The sequence below is a fragment of the Chelonia mydas genome, chromosome 4, assembly GCF_015237465.2.
Source record: "Chelonia mydas isolate rCheMyd1 chromosome 4, rCheMyd1.pri.v2, whole genome shotgun sequence".
NCBI lineage: Eukaryota > Metazoa > Chordata > Testudines > Cheloniidae > Chelonia > Chelonia mydas.
In genome coordinates this window covers 34,360,521-34,374,253 of record NC_057852.1, presented here as the reverse complement: position 1 = coordinate 34,374,253, position 13,733 = coordinate 34,360,521, and the positions used below count along the sequence as shown (strand labels likewise).

At 37.2% G+C, this 13,733-nt stretch overlaps 1 protein-coding gene across 1 annotated transcript; it reads right to left on the bottom strand.

Annotated features, from left to right (window-relative positions):
• Positions 1-60: 60 nt before the first annotated feature.
• Positions 61-10,478, bottom strand: RRH (retinal pigment epithelium-derived rhodopsin homolog). The gene is made up of 7 exons (XM_007054417.4): positions 9,660-10,478; positions 5,726-5,916; positions 4,053-4,152; positions 3,074-3,227; positions 2,521-2,689; positions 2,235-2,413; positions 61-769 (listed from the first exon to the last, which is right to left on the bottom strand). Exons 1-7 carry the CDS (start codon positions 9,796-9,798, stop codon positions 667-669), a joined length of 1,035 nt encoding a protein of 344 aa, XP_007054479.2. The 5' UTR covers positions 9,799-10,478; the 3' UTR covers positions 61-666.
• Positions 10,479-13,733: the final 3,255 nt, after the last annotated feature.

The following is a 13,733-nucleotide window of genomic DNA, read 5'->3' as shown; positions in this document are numbered from 1 at the left end:
AGAATCTTACTATTTCTAAAATGAAAGCTAAGATTCTCACATAATCACTTGACTCCAGAAGGCAGAAAACCACCAAATATCGCAAAACTGATAATAAAGAGAGTTGGCAATACTGGAGTTAAATAGGCCTGCATACTACAGTACACACAGAAGCAACCTTTTCAGGTCAGATCAATCTGTGCATTTAAGACACGGAAGGGAATGCAGGATACAGTAGTACTGTGCCAGAAGTTTTGGGAACTGGTTTAGAGTTCAAAGAGGGAAATTACACATACCAAAAGAATTACGCATACACAAAATTTATTTCTGTTACTGTAGCACAATTAAGCAGATCCTGCTTTATTCTCCCTTCCTCTCTCCCACACCATTTTATCCCACTATCCAAGAGTTACAAAACACACTGAGCATTCACGATCGCCTTTTGAGAGGGATAAGCATATTATGCCAATTGGCCTAGTCTTCAGTACTAAAATCTTGGCATTTTAAAAAAAAAACTGTATTAAATATTATTGAGACAAAGAGAAACAAACTGGCATGTTGGAGTGGATTATTATTACAGTGTAATACAAATTTAATTGTGGCCCAGGTTTGACCACTTATTTCCATGTAGTGTACAAAACATATACGATAGGGTAAATAAAGTGGCAGTGCTTTCAAGCAGCCTCGTCATGTCAGTGTGCTTTGAGAGACACTCATTGGTAAGGCGTTATTAATAGTTATCTCCTGCCGAGTTTGACATCGAACCATTGCCAGGATTGCTCTCCGGAACCTGCAATGTGAGGAGGGAAGCAAAAATTCAGATGATTAGAGGCATAGATAAAGAAGCAAAAACAGAGATAAATTAAGATCAAATTCCTCAAATGTGCTATAACAATAAGGCTTTTTATTTTAATAAAACTTTTAGAATTCAATTAGTCTCTAGTCTCGTCTTCTGCCAGTGTAAATCAAGAGGAACTCTGTGGATGTCTGTGGAATTGCATCAGTGTGAAACTAGCATGCGTGGAATTTTGTTCGAGTGACCTTTACAATCCATTTTTTTCAGGACAGTCCCATTTTTCATTTTTTGTCACACATCACCTCCATATTGGTGCACAAAACAAAATTCATTCCACACATGGGTGGGAAAAATTAGAGGGAACACTGGTCATTTCCCTAGCAGGAGATACTGGTGCAAACTCTAGAACTTGATTTAACTCAGCCCTAGCCCCTAGGGAGAGCACCCACAGCAGCACCACCACCCGTGGTGCTTGGTGGACACCATGAGTCAGGCCAGCACAAGTTGGGCTGCCCGCCAGCACAGCTGTGTGATAAAATGTAGGGACATGAGTGGGTGAATGGAAGCATGCTGGTTGTGTAGTACATGAGGGTCTAGGTAAAGGGCAGATCTAAACCAACAGGGTTGGAGAGAAGAGTCAGACCATATCAACTACTCAGCAGTAACAGTTCAGCTTATCTGTATGGATGTCCCAGACCCTGCTTGCAGGTTGGGGAATGGGAAGGGAAGGATTCCAGCGTCCCCAACCCGTGTATACTTCTGAACCACAGGCAAAACCCTTTTGATTTTGGCTGTTTTTGTGAGACCAGGAATATGTCCCAAAATTATTATCTCAATTCAATATGATACCTATGCTCAAAATATGGTATAGTTTTATTTTGACAGAAGAGGAGCCAGCAGACTTGAAGGTTTGCTCTTAAACGTCTCAAACCACCCCACTAGGACACTTCCCAAGCCAAGCAATTATATCCATGGGAGCTACGTGTCACTAAGGCCCAGATCCTCCAAGGAACTTAGCCTCCTAACTTTAATGGAAGCTAGGAGGCTAAATACTTTGAGGATCTCTTGGGCCTAAGCAGCCATACATTTTAGCCAGTTTAATTAAAAGCAGACAGTCCCAGATTCAGATAGGATTCAAATTTCACCCTGATCCCATCTTGGCAAAGGACTGTATCTGAAATTGTTTTGCAAAATATTTTTATGAGGATAAAATTGAAGATATCATGGAAATGTTGTCAGACACCTTCAGACATATATAGCACAGATACTACCCCCTACCTTTATTAAAACCTGTCCAAAAGATCATCCAACCCATCACAGATAACACAGCACTGGTTTAACCTTTCCATCTCTTTGTTAAATATTTTGTTGTATCTTACAGAAGGTCTTTCTACACAACTAGGATGCCCAGTAATCATAAAGTAGATGGAGGCTGTTAATTTAAAAATGGGACACTTACTTTTTGTTTGCAATGACATAAATACAGGGGTTATAGAATGTGGAAGATTTTGCAAATAGAGGTGCTATGATGGCCATTGCAGGAGAAATCTTCTTTGGGTCTCCAAAGGAAGACCATAAGCATACAATGGAATATGGAGACCAAGCCACCAAAAACATCACAATCATCACAATAGACATCTGTAAAACAAGAAAAAATGTTTTATAGACCAAACCATTTATATATGCTTACCAATATCAAAATCAAACATTATATTTATTTAAGAATTAAGACCCTCCTCCATCACCTTTGTTACATCTACTTGATCAGACCAGTCTATGTTGATGCTCTCCAGGCAGTTACTGGTAGTGTACTGTTTCATTGTTCGGGAAATATTGTAGTAACAGTAAAACATGACTGTTAAGGGCACGACAAAATTAACAGCAATTACAGTCATTGTATAAGAAACAAAGGACCTGTAAGCCAAAAAATAAATACAAGATATTACAACTGTGCAGCTTTGAAAAATGACTGAAAAATGCATTGTTCCCTTATGTTTTATTATTAATAAAACAGTCAGAAAAAACATTTTCAAAAGGTAAGTACAATTTCTTCAACTTGATAAGTTTTATTAGGCTCAGTGACTCTTACACTTAGGATTCCTAACGCTTTCCAATGTCAAGTATTCTAACATCCTTTTTTGATTTATTATAGACTACTTCAGTATCTACTTCTGAACTGCCATTGACTTTTAGAAATTGCATGGTATGTTCTTAGGAGAAAACATTGACCACAGTGGTGAATAAAAATAAGTGATGGGTCTACATTTGAAAAGTAAAACAAAGTTTTCAAAATCTTACGCATCATTTTTCCGCCAGTTTATTGTGCAGGTGGCTCCTGTTGGATCTGGGGCATAGCTAGCCCAACCTACAATAGGGAGCAAGGCCCAAAAGACTGCATTTATCCATGCAGCTAGGATCAGGGAAGTATAGTTACAGGTAGTCATTCTTCTTCCTGTAACCAAGCAAATATTTTACATCAAATCACTCGATTTTTTTACTTCTCTCCAAGGTTTTATTTGAACCAAAAATGTTTCCAAGCAAGACAATTAGCATAGTAATTATAAATGACCCTTACAAACACCTGGCACACTGCAGCACACCCATTTTACTTAAGCTCTCCTATATCACATAAATGACATTTAAATACACCCAGAAACAGAGCTGGAATACATCTCAGCATTATCACACCTTCCCCCACACAAAGCTAGCAATAATAGATGTTGCTGATGCCATATCAAAGAATTGAGAGAAAGAAAAAGAGCGGGGGGATGTAGGGAAAGTGAAAAAATTAACCATTATAATTTTTAAACCCATAATAAAGATCAAGGGAAGAATACAATGTAGAAAATGAATGATATTAAGAATACAGGTCAGCTTCAATTAGTCTTCTGAGTATTATTAAATTATTCACAGACCTGAAGAAGAGCTCTGCGTGGCTCAAAAGCTTGTCGCTCTCACCAACAGAAGTGAATCCAATAAAATATATTAACTAACCCATTTTGTTGTCTCCCCCCCACCCCAGCTTCAATTATTGTCAGGAAACATTCCACAAAGAAGGGCCAATGGCTTCCTTCTATATACATGACTTTGTTAGCTATATATGGGATAGCTCACATAACCAATTATTGCAGAACCATGCCCAAATTTTGGAAGTAGAGGAAATAAAAATTTTCCACAAGAGGAAATAAAAGAACTTTCATGAAGGTTCATAGATGTCAACTAATAAATGATTAAAATGATCATTTTTGTGCAAGAGTTATATCCAAGAGAACAGTACCTATATCAGGCCTGCAGATTGTCAGGTAACGATCAATTGCAACAACTGTAAGCAACCCGATACTTGCCATTCCAAAGAAGATATTTAAGGCAGCATAGATCTGAAATTTAAAAAGATAACATGTCCATTTCACTTACTACTGCAAATGCTTCCAAAGGTTTGAGTCTCCTCCTGTGTCCTGAAGCTAAGTGTTATCATGGGTTATATTCAATGCATTCATCAATGACCAATTTGTTTAACAAACTATTAACAATTTGACAGGTTTCAGAGTAGCAGCCGTGTTAGTCTATATTCGCAATAAGAAAAGGAGTACTAGTGGCACCTTAGAGACTAACCAATTTATTTGATGCATCCGATGAAGTGAGCTGTAGTTCACGAAAGCTTATGCTCAAATAAATTGGTTAGTATCCAAGGTGCCACTAGTACTCCTTTTTTTATTAACAATTTGAGTTGCTTAAGTAAAACTAAACATTTTAAGATAAGTGTGCTTCCATAAGACCTCATAAATCCCATTGAAGAAGTTTGCCAAAAGTCACCATTTATTTTAACTCATGTTAAATAATGAATTTCATGATCCTGGGATGCAAAGTTGTTTATTTTTTAATTAATGTTTTTGTTGCATATTGGGGAAACACAAACAACATTTTTCTTACTGCAGAAGTTATAAACAGAAATTCACACTATTCTATGATTTCAGTTTACAGGATTTCTTCAGTTTAGATCAAGTTGAGTTTAGAGTTCTGAAGATCCTAAGAACTCAAATCAAGGCACAGTGGAAACTCTCAAATCTCATCCACAAAATATGTCATCCTAGATGCAATTAAATGAGTGCCCTGGATCGCTGGTGAATATTGGCTAAATTTTGAATTTGAAATTAAATCTGCAATCCGGCAAGCTGTGTGTGATTTCAGATCTTGTTGGGAGCATTCTGCTGTCCTGTTTAATTTTTGCCAGACAAATATTTGCAGGGTGTATAATTAATATGACTGCTAAATACTCATTTAAAATCATATTTAAGTAACTGCATGCACAGTAAGCAAAGATTATTACATTTCTGCTAATGATACAATGTTTTTAGTGACAATTTTACATGAAGAGAGAAAAATTGTGCAAATTCTAAAATAAGATGGCCATTTCTTTGAATATTTACCAGGATTTTCAAGATGACTACTGGTTATGCAAAAGTCTATTTTATGGGTACCTTAATAGACATGCCTTAAAGAGGCCTGATTTCTGAAAGTGCTAAGCTCCCACGCTCTGCAGATCAGATACTTTAAAGTGTATCAGTTTGACCACCCAAAGATTGAGGCACCCAAAATCACTAGTTACTTTGAAAATCTTGGTTACTGAGTGATGAGAAGCATCCATGAATTCTACAATAAGTAATGGGATTTACTTTATTACAGTTGTTTTAATATTGTATATTTAACACCCTACAAGTTTATGCTTCAATAATCTTCCAAAGTTTAAATAATGAAAATTAGCAATACGTCCTAAGCAACCCCCCAGATCCAAATACCACTGAATTTTAAGGAAGTTCAGATCCAGACCTGGACCCATTGCTAAAGAACATTAAAAAAATCAAAGGAAGGTATTTTTCATATATTCAGGTTTGTGTTTAATTGCTTAGTACTTGTTTGGTCCTTGATTTAATATAAAAAAATCCCAAATACCTGGCATCCAGTGTAGCCAAATTTCCAGCTTCCATGTAGGTCTGAAGCAGCAGACATAGGATAACCAATGCCACTAACACCGATGTCGGTAAAAGCCAGGTTAATAATAATTGCATTTGTTGCTGTCCGAAGTTCCTTGTACTTAACAAAGATGCCTAAAACAATTATGTTACTGAGAAGGCTTATCACCCCTGTGAAAACACAGAAAAAGGAAGGCTTACAAGTGGCAGAAATAAATATACAGTATAGGTAGTAACAAACCAAAATACATACTCATAATGAAATCTAAATGTAGAATGGGTTTATTTGAATCTGCAAAGATCATATTTAACAGAGAGAGCTTTCCTAATTTACGGTCTCAAACTCTGATTCACTAAGGTTTATAAGGACATGCTTTAGTATCTTGATGAATCAGGGCCTCACTATCTGAGCTCAATGGGTATGGCAAATATCCAGAATCTTTCAGACTAGAATCTTAAAAGCTCCATCCTGCTGAAATAGTGCTGAGCCCTCACTAGCACTGCTGAACACACTGCATTGTCATGATCCAGCAGAATGAAGTATACTGAAAGGAGTGGGTGCGGCAGGCTGGTTGGGCTGGCAAAAACACTCTGGCATTGAGCTGCTGGCTGTGATACTGCTTCACAAGATACAACAGAAGCCTTTATGTGGAAGACCCTCCCAGCAACTGCAGTAACTTGCTTTCTGCTAAGGACAACTCTGCGGCAGAACTCTAAAATAATGAAAATGGCTACTATGCACAGAATTTGCATGTGCTAAATTATGAGTAAGCTAGAGTGCCTTGATCATCCGTCTCCATCCTAGGCACACCCACTTCCTCCCTGCTCATCGGTGGTCAGTTCATTGCAGGCATAGGAGTTTGCTCACATTGTATATATTCCACTCCTTTAAGTCCAGTCCTGCTTCCTTTGAGTTTTCCAATTGGCTTCACAAGTAGCATGGTTGGACCCAAAGTGAGGGCCATTCTGCACAGCTGCTTTGTGCTGAGCACTAGCCCTTATGCTGGAGACACTATTTTCCGTGTGCTCAGCATGCTATCTACAGGATCAATACGAATGAAGTCTCCATTTTCTCGTCTCTCCGTTAATGATTTCATTTAAAACAAAGCACCCTAATTTTTCCTACGTTCTCAACCAGTAGGGACAGCTTCACAATGAGCATCAGTGTATGGCTGTCTCATTGAATATACAGCCAGAGAAACTGAAACAATAGCACCAACTGAGTTCTGAATCTTATTGCAGAAACTATTATATTTAAATCAAATATTTTAAACACAAATGTAGCAAAGTCTCATTGATTTTTCAGCTATATTGCATTCTTTTTATTATCACAAGCTGTTCAGAACATCAGCAGCTATCAGAGTGGGCATGTGTTCAGACAGGAAAAGTTTCCTGTACAGCATGCATTTAAATGACAAGAAGGTGCTGAGTGTACCTAAAGGCCACATATGTTTTGATGATTACCAATGGCAGGAACGGCACAGCACAAACTATTAAAATGAAGGAAAAATGTATCCAGATTCAGAAATAGCATAGGGATGCCTCCACTTTGTTCTGTGAGATGTCTTGGCATGAAAGGATTACAAATTCTCAGATTTCCTCAATTAAACCTTGTGATATTTGCCACAATCAAGGTAACAGAGCCTTGTACATTTTTTGATCAAGAACAGCAAAAGGGGGCTCCCCTCTCTTATTCTTCTTTCTAACGGACGGGAAGAAAATTAAGGCAGTCTCTATTCAATAGGCAATAGAGCAGGACCCTGTTACTGTGAACTTCAAAATAATTAAGTAGAATGTAACTCCTGAATAGTTATAATGTCTTAACTACAGAGGGAGTTTGCACCTTCAGTTAGTAATCCTTGACTTGTAATGAAGCTATTCTGTGACTATGAAACACTTGATTTAAGATGGTTCCATTTCACCATTGTGAGCAAGCCACAGAGACAGAAATGGTATGAACATACCAGTGGTGAACATTAAAACAAAAAATAACCACACTGTAAACCAAGCTCCAGCAGTTATTTCATTTTCAGAGCATGGTGAAATATCTGCTGATACTATAGCATGGTAGCTGTTGATAAATGTTGACTTAATGGTGACCACTGTATCTGTATTTCCTTTCCTTTGTCATCTTCTCCATCTGCTAACTAATACAATGAGATTAAAGTCTTCCACTGATGAGCTCTTTCTCCCATGGCAATGGAACTCAATTACTGACCAACATGTTCAGGATGTGAATTTGTTAGAATGAGGTGTTCAGAAATGGACCAAACTCATTGGCAAAAGTTCCTGCACTTAACCTTGGTTCATACTATAGCTGCAATCATTGCTAGCACTGCTTTCCTAATCAACTAAGACAAAGTAACAAGAAAGAGAAAAGGAAAAAGAAAAGAAAAAGATTTTTCAGCTACAGATATTTCAGACCGTATTTGTAACAGTTAGTAAAATGTTTTCAGACAGAAGTGTGAATGTTGGGTAGACTATGTCCCTTTAACTCAAAACCCAGCACCGTAGGTTTACACAACTGGCAAATACATACAACAGACCCACATGTCAGTTGCACAGGTGAGAGAGAAAGAGGAGAGGTTTTTGCCTTTGCTAATCTCTGTATCTCCTGTTAATATTGCTCTTCATAAAATGGTCAAATTATTTGATAAACCAGACATTGTTACAACCCTAATCCTGTCAATTTGAGTTAAATCAAAGTCTGGACAAATGACCTACATTTCTGAGAGTGCCAATATTATCCATTTATCTGCAGATGATCTGGTGGCACCAATGAGTAAAAGAGCATATCTGGAGTTTCAACAGATTATTATTGAATACAATAGATTCTTAGCAAAACTACAAGGAGAACTTAAAAAAGATTAGAGCTGTTTGAAATATCAGCCTTGGTATCAAAAAAACTAAATGAGTTCATCTTAAACAGAAAAACGATTTGTCAAATACTATACAAAAAAGATTCACTGAGTAAAATTTGACCTTCATAATTACTGCACATAAACCATAAAAATCAGAATAATTAGTTGAAAATTCTTCATAAACTAATAACGCTGAAATTAGCTGGAAAAAGTATGCCCAAAACTTACAATATTTCCTAACAAAAATATGTATACCTAAAATGGCTTAATTTTTCAATTGAACAGGCATAAAATAAACCCAGGCATATTTTTAAATGTGCTAGATTGTAGAATTAAAGAATTTACTTTTGAAACATTCAGTTATCGTACTGAAATAAACAAGTTTTGAAGAAAAGTTATTTCATATTTGATCTTATTTATTTCATATTTTGATCTCAGCTCCTCCAACTCTTATCCCAAAGCCCACTGCAATGAGTGGGAGTAAACTGACTTTGGATTAGGCCCCCAACATGTGTGCTACTTTTCCTAAAAATGTGTCATCAGTGAAACAAACATACTACTGAAACAAGAGTCTCCTTATCTCCCATCAATGAGCAGTCCCCTCCCTATCAGTGACATTCCAACACTTCCGCTTACAACCTCCACACAGACACCCATGCACACGCTCAGATTACACATATATTGTTGTGAACATGTGACCCTCAGAGGCATATCAGGATAACTTCAAGCATATCAGTGAAAAATGCAAAATGTTGCAACTTCTATTCTTATTCCTTTTGCACGCTGGCAGAATTCCGCATTTTTTGCTATAATCACGTATAAGCAAAATACACTTTTTTAAATAATGCAATCTTAAACTGTACCCCTCATTTTAGAAGTTTCTATACATTTTACAGTCACCCTGTTGTTTATCTACTCATCTACCTTCAAGTTGAGAGACACTAGACCTTTTGCTTTTTGTATATAAAAGACATTTCATTGGCAATAACCCAAAATGAATATTGAAGCTTAACTTCTCATTAAAAAAAAAAAATAACCCACCAACCTTCATACCTGCTGTTATTAAGTAAGCTGCGACTATATTGTGCTCAGTCTGTGAAAAGGCTGACTGAGCTTCATTTTTACTTTCTGAGGAGTTAGTTGAAACATTCCAAAACATTTTAGACTGAAGAAACTGGGGTATTCCCTCCATGTCAGTTCTTCAAGAGGACATACACAAAACACTCCCAGATCCTTTCAGGCAAATACTTTCATTATGAAACAGACTCACTGAACAATTTTAAAAAACTCCCGTCCCCCCACCCTCCACTGACAAGCTACCAACAGGATTTAACTGGACTATGCAAAGGAGTTTACATGCCCAATTTGTGCAAGGAAAAGCTTCTAAGCAAAACAAAGAGCAGCAAAGAACTAGGTGCATTTCCAACAAGATGCTTACATTTCAGAGTCTTATTGCTAAAGAGATTAGCTGTCACATGCCCCCACACTTTTTACTTCAACTTCTTGTGCAACATTTCAGAAGATCTAGACAAGAGTTGGCTAGATTCAATAGAACTTCAGCCTTCTTTGGAATTAATTCTAATAATCACAGAGAGCACACGATAGGAACACTAAAAATAAAAAATAGTTTCTCTAAAATGTAGGATACACCTCATCTAAACTCCACTTTTACTCCTTACTATAACTTCTCAGAAGTCTCTGTTGATTTGACTTAAATAATCCTACTAGTAAATATTAACCTTTCATGATTTCTGTATGCTAAACTCTCATAATTCTTTTACATGTTAACCACAATCCTTTTTATGTTGTATATTTATATGCTTAGTGCCCTATACCTACTGAAACTGAAAAGTTCTTTGTCCTTCAGTTGAACCTAGTACATGAAGGAAAAGTGAACCCAGTAATGGAATGTATGTAACCTTTTACTCTGACCTTACTAAGATAGCCAAGACATCCAGGGAAGGGACCCTATGGAAGTATGTTAAAATAAATAAGACTGGGTAATTGATAAGGGGGTGTTTATAATCTCAATTATGTTCTGTCATGTATCAGGGACATTTCATAAATCACAGAAAATATCTGTGATGACAAATTATGACCCACTGAAAGATGTTTTTAACTCAAAGGAAGTGCTTATTACAACAGGTGTTCTTAATAACTGAATTAGAAATTCCTTTAGCTTATCAATTATGTAAACTAAGTTTCCATAAAATAAATTCTGTAAGTAAATACATAAAATGAGATATCAAAAACAGAACACATAGTGAAATTAAGACTGGGAAGGTAGTTTTCCCACCAAAAAGTCATTTTTGCCTCACACTCTATAAAAGGAAAGTTTGGGAATGACCACAGCCAGAATTCCATCAGTTACCAAGGAAGAGACCAGGGTGCCGTCCTTTCACCATTAACAGGAGGAGGTAATGAAGGTTTCCTTCACGTAGTCTAATACTGTATTAATCTTCAATATTTTAAATTAAATAATTCCCATTTGAGCCTGTTATTTTGCCATCTCCCTGTTATTAAATTCAAACACGCTACAATCAAGTGAATGGCTGAAATGAGAAAAAACAACAGCCAATATTTTCAAAAGTAGCGATTTTTGGCAGCCAATTTGACACACTTTGAAGGGGCCTGATTTTCTGAGGGTGGGCGCTCAGCACTTTCTGAAAGGCAGGCCCTTTTGATGTGGCTCAAGTTGGACAGCCAAAACTTAAGGCGCCTGTGCTGGAATGCTAAAACTAGGTGGCTTCATGCGTAACGTACCTTACCTCAGTTGGTAACAGCCATACTTGGCAGTGGATTACAGTATCTTAAGGAGAACACATCTCTTGTATCTCTCTCCAGGATGGAAGCTCTGTAGCAAGTCCAAACCTGGTACAGAAGCCTGACCTGCTAGTAGCAGCCCTACAACCTAATGTGTACATGGATTAGTGCCCAAAATCACTAATTCCGTTTGAAACTCTTGACCATTATAAACGTTTTAACATTATCATTTGATATCTACGTTATAGTAGCACTGAGAGACCAACCCATTTGGGGCCCCATTGTGCTAGATGCTGTACAGTGAATGACACTCCGTCCCTAGAGAGCTTACATACTGCAATTTTTCTCAGTACAAAAAGTGATTACAAGTTGTAAAGTAAGAGGTGTGCCACCACTTTCCCCTCATAAAAGTCATTTTGGCTTTGCTTTTAGACTGCTGAGCACATACTATAGAAGATCATGGGTAAGTCTGTGAGTTAGCCCCATCTCTTCTATTATGACTAGAGATCTGCATTCACTTGTGTAAGTTCTCACATTGCAGCTAGGACTTGTACTTCTTTGTCACAAGAGCACTTGAGTCGGTCTTTGGAATGGGGGCAGGGTGGAAGAGTCTGTGAGGAGAGAAGAGATGATGTTGTCTTGGCAATGAAACCACTCTCTCAGCACCACGCTTTATTTTACAAGACCAAACCATAAAATGTTTCTCCTCCATGAATACGGATATCTGGTTGAAATCTGTTCTTTGCCTACATTTTTTGGCTCAATTTTCAGAAGTTCTATAGCTCCTGTAAATTCCATGTAAGTCGAGAGAGGTTAGCACCTATGAAAAACAGGCCACAACTATTTCCATTCTAAACGGAGTTTCAAACTCAGGTAATGGCTAATGAAGACTAGGTATAAAAGTTTGCATGTTATCAGAAAAATTGCAGTTTTCTGATCTGTGCAGCCAGCTAAGTATCACAGAGGTATCATATTGTTTTAGATACCTTATATTCCCAAATTAGGATTTTTTTTTTGAAGTAAGGAAATTCTCAGCCAAAAAATGTCAAAATTAAATTAAGACTAAGAATATCTATCATTAACTTAGGGATAAAAATTCTTATAAGAACACTGCAGTTAGCAAAACAAAATAAAAAAACCAAAGCAAGAAATTCAGAATTAAAGCATATAATTAACCCAAATATTTGGATGTGCATATGAAAATGCACAATTAATTTACCAAACTACCTTAAATATATAAATACTTAGCACTTTGCCCCTTGGCACGACTACTTTTATCCATCAATAAGAAATAGCGTTATCTGTGACAAGAACTAGAATGATTTCGTCTTATAGCGATTATGCCACATCTAGCCTTACTAAATGTCAAAGCCACTCCCCAGAAAATGTTATTTAAAAAATTCCTGAACACAAATAGCTCACTGAAGGCAATCATTCCCCACTCTGTAAGGGCCCAGTCATGCAAGGTTGCTGAGGGTGCTCAGTACTCTGGTAGGCAGTGGATTGAGCCTTCTGATGCTGACCCAGTGGCATTAGATGTAACCAACAATGGAGATATGAAAGAGGAAAAGCCAGTGCTCAGGTACACATTTTTTATCCCACTTGTGAACCTACAAGTTCATTGGCTGTTTAAGCCATAGGCTGGAGCCTTCTCAAAAGGTCTTAGAAAAAGTTGACATCCAAAACCAGCATTTTACAAAAAAAATGCAAACGTCTCAGAAAAGATGGGATACTGAAATTGTCCAGAATCAATATTAAGGTAGTGTGGGTACCTTAACTGTGAATTTGCATATTTTCAAATGTTTGGGTTTCTTGTAAGCTTACTCTAAAATTTCCTGTCCTTTTAATGGCTGCTTTTTGCTACTCACAATTGGCTTGTAACAACTTTAACCTATAAAAAGTTTTACAGCTTGTCTGTGAATTACTCTGTATAGTTTCACTAGTATGTGGAACCACTAAAAAATGAGTTGTTTGATGCTGGTGAGTTCTGCTCTGAGTTATTCTCAGACTCTTCATTCAGCTTAAAAGGATACAATATCTATAGTGCTTGTTTCCAGCCTAGACTATTTGTAGGTTTTAGATAGCTGAAGATCTGAGCTGGACAAAAAGACTTAACACAACTGTAACAGAAACATCAAACTCTCTTCTCTGGCATCCTGACTCTTGTATTCTCCCTTAAACTCCAAGATCACCTCTCTCACCACTGCTCTATCACCAGGCACCACCCCACCCTCAACTGTAGAATGGATTTTATTTTCCCCACAGTATCATGCTCAACACTCCATCCTACCTTTCAAGGCTATACATAGCTCTGCCTCACATCTAGTCGCCTCCCTTCCTTTGTGTGTGCTATGTATGCAAATT

What these genes read in the sequence shown, in the direction of transcription:
- RRH (XM_007054417.4), bottom strand. Translation starts at nt 9,798, where the DNA reads ATGGAGGGAATACCCCAGTTTCTTCAGTCTAAAATGTTTTGGAATGTT. An exon ending in TTGGCTACACTGGATGCCAG is followed by an intron (nt 4,153 to 5,725) that starts GTATTTGGGATT and finishes TTTAAATTTCAG; the next exon opens with ATCTATGCTGCCTTAAATAT. An exon ending in AACTGGCGGAAAAATGATGC is followed by an intron (nt 2,690 to 3,073) that starts GTAAGATTTTGA and finishes TTTGGCTTACAG; the next exon opens with GTCCTTTGTTTCTTATACAA.